The 12,500-nt window shown below is 41.8% G+C and overlaps 1 protein-coding gene and 1 long non-coding RNA gene across 3 annotated transcripts in view; both read left to right on the forward strand.

Annotated features, from left to right (window-relative positions):
• Window positions 1–3,326: 3,326 nt before the first annotated feature.
• On the forward strand, window positions 3,327–5,343 carry LOC114546826 (uncharacterized). 2 transcript variants are annotated; one of them, XR_003691084.1, is made up of 4 exons: window positions 3,327–3,431; window positions 4,287–4,438; window positions 4,535–4,673; window positions 4,779–5,343. It is a non-coding gene; the product is annotated as an uncharacterized LOC114546826 (long non-coding RNA). The 2 variants fall into 2 exon arrangements; XR_003691083.1 differs by having other exon boundaries at window positions 4,372–4,438.
• A 6,325-nt stretch (window positions 5,344–11,668) lies between these two features.
• Window positions 11,669–12,500, forward strand: part of npas3 (neuronal PAS domain protein 3) — an 80,872-nt gene continuing 80,040 nt past the window's right edge. Inside the window, exon 1 of the mRNA XM_028566293.1 lies at window positions 11,669–11,767. Within this exon, the coding sequence (XP_028422094.1) occupies window positions 11,669–11,767 (99 nt within the window). The remainder of the gene's footprint in view (window positions 11,768–12,500) is intronic.

Here is a 12,500-nt window from a genome sequence, read left to right on the forward strand (position 1 = left end):
ACTTGTAGCTAGCAGTCATTTCGTTAGCTCAAAACGCCGTTAGCATCTAGGAGGCTACTTGATTGCTAACATTAGCTCAGATCAGGACGGTCTCACCAGGCTACAAAATAAGACCTTCAAGTGAAGATTATGATTTCTGAAAGCATCGAAAGTGTTTCATCATTTAAGGAGGAGAGTTTTTGAGGAGTTTTTCTTCCCGTGTCCCATGAATCATTAACAGCAGACTAATTATGAACTATCAAACTTGGAATATTACCCCACTTAGCTAATGTTTAATGCTGTAATTAATTCTGAACCCTGCGAGCCAACATCAATTTATTTGATTAGTTCTTTACAAAGTCACACAGAGGTTTTATACTGTTTGAAGAGGTGTGTGTGTGTGTGTGTGTGTGTACGCCTGTGTTTGTGTGTGTGTCTGTGTCTTTGTGTGTGTGTGTGGGTGTGTGTGTCTGTCTGTCTGTCTGTCTGTCTGTCTGTCTGTGTGTGTGTGTGCATGCGCGAGTGTGTGTGTATGTGTTTGTGTGTGTGTGTGTGTGTGTGTGTGTGTGAGTGTTCGTACGTGCGCAAGTGTGTGTGTGTGTGTGTGTGTGTGTGTGCGAGTGTCTGTGTTTCGGTATTTGTGTGTGTCTCTCTGTCTGTGTGTGTGTGTGTGTGTGTGTGTGTGTGTGTGTGTGTGTGTGTGTGTGTGTGTGTCTGTCTGTCTGTCTGTCTGTGTGAGTGTGTGTGTGTGTGCGTGCGCGAGTGTGTGTGCGAATGTCTGTGTCTGTGTTTCGGTGTGTGTGTGTGTGTGTGTGTGTGTGTGTGTGCGCGAGTGTGTGTGTGTGTGTGTGTGTGTGTGTGTGTGTGGCTTTTAAAATCTTTCCGTATTAATTAAAGTGATCTGTAGAGTGAGAAGCTGATTAATTCAACGCCTTAGTTTGTTATTCGCTGTTATGTTTCCCAGGAGGTCATGGTTCCCTCCCAGTAGAACATGTTTCTGTTTTTATATCACATATTCTCAGCGGGAGGTACATTTAGTGCCCGTCATCTAACCCCAGACCTGCAGACTAAGTGCGTAGGTTCTGTTTCAACTTTGGGGAGGGGGGAACACATAATAACGGGAGTCGTCCCACCATGAAATAAAAAAAAAGTCAACTTAATTCCCTTCATTCTAGTGAATTTTTCAACTCACACAACCCTGCGGAGAAATGCCAGAAAGAAGGATCCCCTCAGAGATAGACCTCTAAAACCTCTTTAAGACCTTTCTGTTTAACCAGAAACAGCTCTGAAGATAAGAAACGCTAAACCCACCAGACTCCATGTAAAAAAACAGCACTTTTAGCGTGTATAGAGGCAACATATTTTCACATGTAAATCTGTAAACTGTGTTTATTTTAACCACAACTAGAGTTGTGATGGTGGCGGCAGTGGACATACGACCCAAAATGGCTTTTCAAAGTTTTAATTTCGTTTCTGTCGACTTTGAATGACTTGTGTTTTACGATGCTAAAATCACTGATTATTTACATGGAGTCTGGTGGGTTTAGCAAACGCAATTTCGCGGATTGTTTTGTTTAAAAAACTCTTTAACGCACACACACACACACACACACGCACGCGCATGCACGCACGCACACACACAATCACACATAAATACACACAAACCCACACACGTACACACACACTCACACACACAATCGCACACAAATACACACGCACGCACGCACGCACTCTTACACACACACACACACACTCGCACACACACTCACGCACGCACTCACACAGACTCATACTCACACACACTCATACTCACACACACACACACACACACACAATCACACACACTCACACACAATCACACACACAATAACACACACAATAACACACAATCACACACAAATACACACACTCACACACACGCACGCACGCACTCATACTCACTCTCACACACACACACACACACTCACACAAACGTACACACACACGCGCGAACGCACGCACACACACACAATCACACATAAATACACACAATCACACACAAATACACACACTCACTCACTCACACGCACGCACTCACACACACAAACACACACACACTCACACACACAAACACACACACTCACACACACTCACACACACACACGTCCTAAATTATGGAGAAGTGACTGATAAGAGAGGAAGGACAGATATAAACACACACACACACACACACTCTCTCCCTCTGTTGGACATCACCATCACTCTTGTTGTCTTTTGTCACTTGATGTCCTTGTCTCGGAGGGCGAGCGAAGCGATAAAGCTGCCGTGCGTCTCCGTTGTGTTTTTAATAAGTTTTATCTGAAGACTCTCGACAGACAAACAAAGTCAAAACGCCGGCGCCTCACTGCGGGCTGTTCAGCTCCAGATACACACAGAAAAATAATGGTTCTTTAATGGTTCTTCAAAGGACTAAAAAACCTCTATATTCAGGGAATGGTTCTTCAAGCCTTTTATATGGTTCTTTTAAGTACTAAATGTTATTGGTAGCCAAAAACAATGAAGTTAGGGCACCAACAATTATTTTCATTATTGATTAATCTGCAGATTTTCTCGATTGTTTGGTTTGCATATAAACATCAGAAAGCAGTGAACAATGCACAGCGCAGTTTTTGACGTGATTGGTTTACTGCGTGGTAAAAGTACTAACAGGACTAGAAATACTTGGTAAATTACCAGCATTCAAAATGTTAAGTAAAAGTACAAAAAATATTGTTGGATTGATGGACGTAAATGTCACTTCAATTTTGCAGTTGAAAATATTGGTTGTAATTGTAAATTCTTTGTAACTAAAAAAAACAAATAAATGTAGTGGAGTATTAAAAAAGGATTACACAAGAAGTATGCCTATACTGTACTTGATTGAGTAAATGTTTTGAGGTATAGGTCAAATTAGTTTATGCTCTTTTCCCCCTCATCAATACTTCACACACGCATACACACACAAACACACGCACACATACACACACACTCACACAGACATGCACGAACGCATGCACGCACACACACACTCATGAGTCATGACATGAATAAACGTTTGTTTCGTATCATTACATCAGATCATAGCCTATCGTATGTGTACAGGTTTAGCTTAGTTTAAAAACAGTCTAACGATTTTATAATAATAGTCTGTTGATTTAGGTTCGTTTTTTTAACGTTATTAAATATAAATCCAACAAGCTATGCGTTGCAAATACATACCGTCAAAGGACTATGGCGGGCGGAGACAGAAACACATTGAGGAGTGCGCTCTGTCTGGCACCCCGCCCGCTCGATCTTCACACAGGAGAAAAACGAGCGCACCTCTTCAACAGGCGTACCCCAGTCACCCCACATCGTCTCTCGGGGACTCGGCATCGGACCAGCGGCTAGTTTTCTCCTAAACTACACTCTGGCTCCTGGGGCAGGGAGGCGAGGTAAGCGTTTTCATTTTACTGGCAGTTTGTTGCTGAAAATGTGCTTGTTTAAACAGTGCTTCTAGAATAAACTCTCTGATGTTAGCTACATTAGCTAACGTAACTTAGCTAGCTAGCTTATGAAGGGTAACTGACATTTAACTTCGTTAACGTTATTTCAAAAGAGTCGTTAATGGAGACATGTCAAGGCTGTGTCGTTGTTGTCTTCTATGTCTGTTTGCCGATTCAATGTTACGTTATCTAATAAGTAATGGGTTTTAAGAAATACCTGAGTCATTGTGTGCAACATTGGCTGGCTTAGCTAGCTAGCTAGCTAGGTCAATGCTACGACAAACGTTAGCACGCTAAAACGTAGCTAACGTTGATTTAGCTCGGTTTAAGGAAAGGTTTATGAATAAAACGTTACTAACGATAGCTAATCCACCGACCCTTAGTAACGTACGGACATTGCCAATCGTAAATTAGTTTTTTATATGTTAATTTAGAAGTGTAAAAATGGGCGGCAAAAGCGTTTTTCACCGGCAACTGTCACCGTCTTCAGCCGTACGTTGCGCTACGTCACTAACGTCTATATTAAAAGACGAACGCCGCCATCTTGCTTGCTGAAAAGTGAACATGCTGAAAAAGGAGAAAAATTTGTTTTCAGCAATCATGTAGCCTATGTTGAATGCTCACCTTTTCATGTTGTGTGTTTTTAATTGTTTGTGTAACATTACTAGCTATATATATATATATATATATATATATATATATATATATGTGTGTGTGTGTGTGTGTGTGTGTGTGTGTGTGTGTTTTCAGATTCAGACTTCAATGTTAAATGTTACTCAGATCATTTTAAATGTGTGTTCACAGAAAACTACTTCCAGCTGTTCCACAAGGGCAGCTGGAAAATGCGCAGTCCAAGGTGTTGAGAGTCTTTTAATATTTTACTTGGCAGGTAAAACCAAGGGTCAGACTGAATTGTTCAGTTGGCTGTTCATAAGGAATATTGATGGCATCAAAAAGTACGTGTGACTTTCCAAAACAATTATTGCGAAGTGGTCATGACACACATAACTGTGCCGTGAACAGTGACTGACTCAAAGCCTACGTTTCTGCAGATACACAGCCCACCTCCAGTCCGTAGGCAAGACCATCACATACATGAGTTCCTCGAATACTTTGGGGAAACCCTACCTGCCCAGTCTCTGAATGCGATGGATGTGGCGAGAGTGCTGCACAGGGGATTTTGTGATCTCTGTATGTATTAAAATCTCAACTTGTCTCCTGTTGTCTTCACTGCTTGTGAGTCTGTTGTTTTTGTTAATGTCTCCTCTGAAAGAGTCTGTCTTTTTTCTGTGTCAGGGAATATAAGACTCTTGGACACTGATGAGTTTCGCTGGCTGGAGAGGTGTCTGGAGCTGCAGGCAGCCAGCAAGTTCCTTTTTTACTTAAAATGACACAACTATAATACTGAGCACACTTAGCCTAAACATGAAGCTATGAACACCAAATTGGTCAGGTATTCTTAACACAGGCTCACCTTTGAGTTTGAAAAGGTTCAAAGTATCTCGCTTTATTAAATTACATAGATATCCAGTGCAATATTTAACAACTGTCATAGAGTGAATGGAAACTTCCCCAGTTTCCTCACTGTCATTTCTTTTAGGGACAGACTACTGCTATCTAATATCTGGAACCAGCTTGGTTTAGTAGAGCACTCTCCACTGTACAACACATCCAAATTTTATAGTCATAACTCATTTCAAAGTGTTTTTATTGTGACCAGAAATCCTCCTTACACGTCAATAACCTAATTTTAAAAAAATGACATTTGTCACACTCATGACAGGGAACTCAGGGTAGGGCTGCCCAATTAATCAAATTTTAATCACAATCACGATTTTGGCTTCACGCGATCAAATTTGCGTGATCGAGCAATATTTAATATTTATCCTTATCAAAGTTTTTGCAAAGCCAAAGCGCTCTATAAACTAAGCTAACGTTACCTGCTGTGTAATGTGTTATTAGTGTTTACTGTAGCTAGCTAATGGTAGGCTAACGTTACCTGCTGTGTAATGTGTTATTAGTGTTTACTGTAGCTAGCTAATGGTAGGCTAACGTTACCTGCTGTGTAACGTGTTATTAGTGTTTACTGTAGCTAGCTAATGGTAGGCTAACGTTACCTGCTGTGTAACGTGTTATTAGTGTTTACTGTAGCTAGCTAATGGTAGGCTAACGTTACCTGCTGTGTAATGTGTTATTAGTGTTTACTGTAGCTAGCTAATGGTAGGCTAACGTTACCTGCTGTGTAACGTGTTATTAGTGTTTACTGTAGCTAGCTAATGGTAGGCCAACGTTACCTGCTGTGTAACGTGTTATTAGTGTTTACCGTAGCTAGCTAATGGTAGGCTAACGTTACCTGCTGTGTAACGTGTTATTAGTGTTTACTGTAGCTAGCTAATGGTAGGCCAACGCTACCTGCTGTGTAACGTGTTATTAGTGTTTACTGTAGCTAGCTAATGGTAGGCCAACGCTACCTGCTGTGTAACGTGTTATTAGTGTTTACCGTAGCTAGCTAATGGTAGGCTAACGCCACCTGCTGTGTAACGTGTTATTAGTGTTTACTGTAGCTAGCTAATGGTAGGCCAACGCTACCTGCTGTGTAACGTGTTATTAGTGTTTACTGTAGCCAGCTAATGGTGAGCTAACGTTACCTGCTGTGTAACGTGTTATTAGTGTTTACTGTAGCTAGCTAATGGTAGGCCAACGTTACCTGCTGTGTAACGTGTTATTAGTGTTTACTGTAGCTAGCTAATGGTAGGCTAACGTTACCTGCTGTGTAACGTGTTATTAGTGTTTACTGTAGCTAGCTAATGGTAGGCTAACGTTACCTGCTGTGTAACGTGTTATTAGTGTTTACTGTAGCTAGCTAATGGTAGGCTAACGCTACCTGCTGTGTAACGTTACCTGCTGTTAACGTGTTAGTGTTTACCGTAGCTAGCTAATGGTAGGCTAACGTTACCTGCTGTGTAACGGTTATTAGTGTTTACCGTAGCTAGCTAATGGTAGGCTAACGTTACCTGCTGTGTAACGTGTTATTAGTGTTTACTGTAGCTAGCTAATGGTAGGCCAACGTTACCTGCTGTGTAACGTGTTATTAGTGTTTACTGTAGCTAGCTAATGGTAGGCTAACGTTACCTGCTGTGTAACGTGTTATTAGTGTTTACTGTAGCTAGCTAATGGTAGGCTAACGTTACCTGCTGTGTAACGTGTTATTAGTGTTTACTGTAGCTAGCTAATGGTAGGCTAACGTTACCTGCTGTGTAACGTGTTATTAGTGTTTACTGTAGCTAGCTAATGGTAGGCTAACGTTACCTGCTGTGTAACGTGTTATTAGTGTTTACTAGCGTGACATGCAGCAATGTTTATGTTGCCTCTAACGTGGCTTTCGGAGCATCAGAGCGCAACGCAGACATGTAAGTAGGAGTGTAATGAGCCAATGAAATCCGTGTTGCTATTTCATCAGGTCACCTTACGGCAAACAGCTGAAATGGCATACTCCTTAACAGTATCCTTCAATAAAGGAGGAATGTAGCACAATATGGATGTAAAAGCAGTTATAATTAGCCTATGTGACAATAAAATTAGTTTTGGTTAAAATCAACAAATCGTGATAATTAATCGTGATCTCAATATTGATCAAAATAATCGTGATTATCATTTTGGCCATAATCGTGCAGCCCTAACTTGGGGTTCCCCAGTGTCCTTGCTGCCATGGCAGTTACTTTCCCAAATGGTGGTGGACACCAGGGGAACTTTGTGACACGACAATCAGGACACTGGGGAATCCAGAACTCCCAGTGTTGTGAATCAATATATAAAAATGTGACTTTCACTAAATGTTTCAAAAGTTTTTGATTCAACTCTGTAATGTTGCTGTCTTGCTGATTTGAGCATGTTCTGAATGTTTGGCCAATCAGATTGCCTGGTTGGATCTACTTGTATTGTCATTGTGTAACATTTGTTACCTTTTTCTCATTTTTTTGTAACGTAATTTAATTAAATATGGTCAACAATAAACAATAAAGTTGTCAAATAGTCAAATATACACATGTATTGTTCTTGTTTTTAAATAATACCCATAATAACATTTAAAATGAACAAAGATCCATTTATTCTGAAGAACCTTTTGAAAGAGGTTCCTTATTGAACCAGTTTCTTTGAAGAACCTTTTGAAAGAGGTTCTTTATTGAACTCCTTCTGACTGGCTAGTAGTCCTTACCTAGGTACTGTCAGGGCACGCCCTCATACTCTGCTTCTGACTGGCTAGTAGTCCTTACCTAGGTACTGTCAGGGCACGCCCTCATACTCTGCTTCTGACTGGCTAGTAGTCCTTACCTAGGTACTGTCAGGGCACGCCCTCATACTCTGCTTCTGACTGGCTAGTAGTCCTTACCTAGGTACTGTCAGGACCCTCATACTCTGCTTCTGACTGGCTAGTAGTCCTTACCTAGTTACTGAGCATGTGCGACTCCCAACAAAGATGGAACAGAAGTGAGATGTCTCGTAGTCTAACCAACACAAGTTGTTCCTGATTAAACTAACTTATACGGGTGAATGTTTACAGTTGTGTACACTCCCAATTTTAAAATCCATGATCCACATGCACTTTAAATTCAAAACATGTGTCCTTCCAACATCTTTAGAATATTTGTCAATGTTTAACATTAATGTGAAAGCTTTCGTCTTCTCTCGAGCGTGACGTCACATCTGTGTCGGAAAACGAATAACCTGCGGGGTTGTTGCGTTCTTTTTGTCACACGATACTACGAGTCGGAGAAAAGATGGATTTTTGTAACATTTTTAGTAACATTTAGGATTCTGTTCACCCAGTTATTGACATATTACACAAATATATTTCACAGTTTGATACATGAAAATTACGTTTTGATTAACGTTAGGCTACTGCTCTGCTTTCTGCTCCAGACTCGGCTTAAAGCCATTGTTGTCATATAGCAACCGAGCATCTCTAGCCAAGTTCAGCTGCACAAGCTCCAAAATAACTAATCAGGCGGTATTTAACTCCTAATAAGACTGTAGAGACATGTCTATAGGTAGCAGTATACAGCACTATGTTTAACTCCTAATAAGACTGTAGAGACATGTCTATAGGTAGCAGTATACAGCACTATGTTTAACTCCTAATAAGACTGTAGAGACATGTCTATAGGTAGCAGTATACAGCACTATGTTTAACTCCTAATAAGACTGTAGAGACATGTCTATAGGTAGCAGTATACAGCGCTAAGTGTACCACTTCTTCATTTGGTTACAACAAAGACAAAAGTGCTTAAAATTGTAGAAAACCACAATGTTTACTACGTGTGATGCACGACGTAGCCATCTTTGAAAGTGAACTCGGGGTCCTCTGAGGTCAGACGACTCGACGAGTCGTATATATACGACCTCGGGGGGCGCTCTTTTTGTAACTTCCGGTTCGTAACCCCCGGAAAACGACTCGTAGATCGACTTCAGTGGACAAAAAGAACGCACCATTAATGTTAAAACACTTACCGGAAATGACGAGCAGTCGGCTCGCCCCGCTGCCTCTGAAAATCTGAAAAATCTCTTAAACTGACCTTTGTTGATCTGAAATGAAGACAGATTCAGCAACTGCACGGCCTATTTCTCGCCTATTTCGTCCAATCAGCTGCCGGCCGACGTCACTGGTCCCTCTCCCTTTCCGCTGCGTAGTCAAGATGGCGCCCGTTTAGTGTGTGTAGGGTCAGTATATATATATAAACTGGACCAGCAGACCCCGTGTCTCTGGTCTGAGACCAGTGGAGGATATCAGAAGTCTCTTTCCCGGTGCTGGCTGAGTGTTACTGAGCAGCCTCCAACTGAGCTTGAAGACGTAGATGTGACGTGAGCAACGTGTCTGAAAGTGTGAAGTCTTCTGGTAGCTGTGAGAGAGAAATCTCAATCATTCCCAATCTTACAGAGACGGAGAGTGTAGGTATATGTAAGGAGATAACATAGACACAGGCTAATTACTGATCACTAACATGCTAGTTAACATTAGTAATTAAACCTAAACAGATAATGGAAGTCCAAACTGCCTGTGAGCTTCTCCTGTACTATACGGTAATTCCTCTACTGTGTGACAGTAAGTCTCGTGGTTATGACCCAATCGTTAGCCTATTGTTATAAAAGCGTCTGCTACGGAGCCATAACGTGAGCTACAAGGTAATGGAGCCTTTTATACATTGTCGTGTTTCTTTAGAAATAAACAACAGACGAATAGAGTCTTTAAACGCTTCAGATGTAAAGTTATTCTCTGTCAAAGTGACATCAGAATGAATGGGAGTCAATGGGATGCTAACGGGAGGGAATGGCTTTGTAGCGTCAAAATGGCGCCATAGGAGGTTCGAGTTCTGAAGCGAAGCTAACCCCCTCTTGGTAGGGTCCATTGTTCCACACTGAACATTTTAACCAATTTTAGGGGGGTCATTCGGGTACTTTCAGTGTCAGTGCTCTGACTTTTTGCGTTATCTCCACTATATACTTAAAACTAAGTGTTTGAAGTGTGCAAGTAGGCGCTTTGAGACACAGCCCTCGACTTCACTCAGCATTTAGCTAACGAGTAGCACCTGATCCACACAGCTGCGTGCACACTTCACAGCGCTGCACGTTAGCCTCCCGTAATGTGCTTTTTCCTCAGTCTTTTTGTGTGTTAATTACCTTAATGTGTTACTGCACCCTAACTGTGTGAATGTCTAGTTCCATATCTGCGTGGTTCCCTCGGCGTGACTAGCTCCAGGAGCGACTTGCTAAACAGTTGTGACGACTTTTAATTGATTAAAAGTCAGCGTGTTATTGCGAGGAAGAACAATGTACATCCAATTAGCACTGTGACGTGTAAACATGAACACTAACTCCCATGGTGCACCAGGGTCTGCGTGCCTTTGTGTGTGTGTCTGTGTGTGTGTGTGTGTGTGTGTTAGCTTGTGCCTGTGTGTGTGTTAGCTTGTGTCTGTGTGTGTGTGTGTGTGTGTGTGTGTGTGTGTGTGTGTTAGCTTGTGCGTGTGTGTGTGTGTGTGTGTGTGTGTGTGTGTGTGTCTGTGTTAGCTTGTGCCTGTTTGTGTGTGTGTGCGTATGCTTGTGTGTGTTAGCTTGTGTCTGTGTGTGTGTGTGTCTGTGTTAGCTTGTGTCTGTTTGTGTGTCTGTTAGCTTGTGTCTGTGTCTTTGTTAGCTTGTTTGTGTGTCTGTGTTAGCTTGTTTCTATTTGTGTGTATGGGTGTTTGTGTGTGTGTTAGCTTGTGTCTGTTTATGTGTGTGTGTTTGCCTCTGTGTTGTGTGTCTGTGTGTGTTAGCTTGTGTCTGTGTGTGTGTGTGTGAGTGTGTGTGTGTGTGTGATATTCAGTGATCACACTAATTTCTTAATCATCACTTTCTGCTCCAGATGAGACTTTATGACGGGACTAAATTGCTTAAAAGGGATTTCTTATTAAAGGGATTACACCCATGTAATCCCCTTTCTCTCCGTGGACCCCCAAAAACCTCAACACACACACTTACAGTACGTAACCGGATTAGCATGTGGAAATAATTGTGCACATTGTTTTTGATATGCTTCAAATGAAAACACACGTTAAATGGCGAGCACATCCTCCACCTGATCCCGTTGAAAATTGTGTACTTAATTGTGAGTGTGTATGTTAATTACGCCCGAAGTAAAAGTGTTTGTGTGTTTCCGTAACCTTGACATGCATCTGTTTCTACGGTGTGTGTGTGTGTGTGTGTGTGTGTGTGTGTGTGTGTGTGTGTGTGTGTGTGTGTGTGTGTGTGTGTGTGTAGCGTGCAGCGAGGTTTTTTGGCGCCTCTCCCTACGTCTCATCCCCAATTAACGAAGACAAATCCGCTGGTATCGGCACTAATGAGAGTCTTTAAGGTGAAGGGACTCTGTGTTTATTTAATAAGAAGAAGCTTATTCCTTCCATTTCTGTGGGAATGAAAAGCTGCCGTTCATTTCCCAAGGGATGGATTAGGAAAAGGAGGAGAGGAGGGTGGAGGGAGGAAGATGGCGTGAAAAGGGAGAGAGGGGGAAGAAGCAAGAGGAAGAAAAGAAAGACAAGGTGTTGGAAAGTAGAGGGGAAAGAGCACAGAGTAAACTTTGAGAAGGTGGAAGATGGAGATGATGAAGAAGAGGGAGGAGTGAGAAAAAGCAGTAAAAAGAGAGGGAAGAAGAAGAGATGGGAGAGGTGTGGGGGGGAGAGGAAGATGGCGTGAAAAGAGAGAGGGGGAAGAAGCAAGAAGAAGAAAAGGAAGACAAGGTGTTGGAAAGTAGAGGGGTAAGAGCACAGAGTAAACTTTAAGAAGGTGGATGATGGAGATGTAGAAGAAGAGGGAGTAGTGAGAAAAAGCAGTAAAAAGAGAGAGGGAAGAAGAAGAGATGGAAGAGGGGGTGGGTGGGGGTGGCGGGAGGGGGGGTATCTTAGCTCGGTCAGGTGCCTTTGGCGTTGTTATTGACACTAAAAGTCTCCTTTAGTTTAGGGAAAGGTCAGTTTGTGCAACCCAGTCTCATATAAAAACGTACCCTGACTACAATGGTCCAAAGTGCCATAACGTAGAGGGGTTACAATAATGGCCCTTGAATTGTATGACTGTTACATTTTTTCTGCCTATTCTTTTCCTAATGTCACGTGACTCTAAGATTCCGGCCGTGAGAACAAAAAAGATGACATTTCTCTCATTTTTAGTGAAAAAAAAAAATCAATATTTTGAGTTAGTTTCTGCATAAAAATACGTAGAAAGCCGTACCGATTTTGACCAGCTCACCAGGAGACTGAAGGCAGGACACATTCAGAAACCAGATCTCGCTCAGAACACCATGGATGGATTTATTCAAAGTCTTTATGCATGTGGAAGCACCAGAGACACAAAAGAACCAGTCCTTTACAGTTTTTTTGTGATTGTTGCGGGGATAAATCCTTGATTATGCGGCACGTTTTCTTAAAAAATGCGATGGAATATGCTCTATATGATATTTATGCAGTTTTATGCGATGAAATTGCGGGAACTTGC

Source organism: Perca flavescens, chromosome 20 (assembly GCF_004354835.1).
Source record: "Perca flavescens isolate YP-PL-M2 chromosome 20, PFLA_1.0, whole genome shotgun sequence".
Classification (NCBI taxonomy): domain Eukaryota; kingdom Metazoa; phylum Chordata; class Actinopteri; order Perciformes; family Percidae; genus Perca; species Perca flavescens.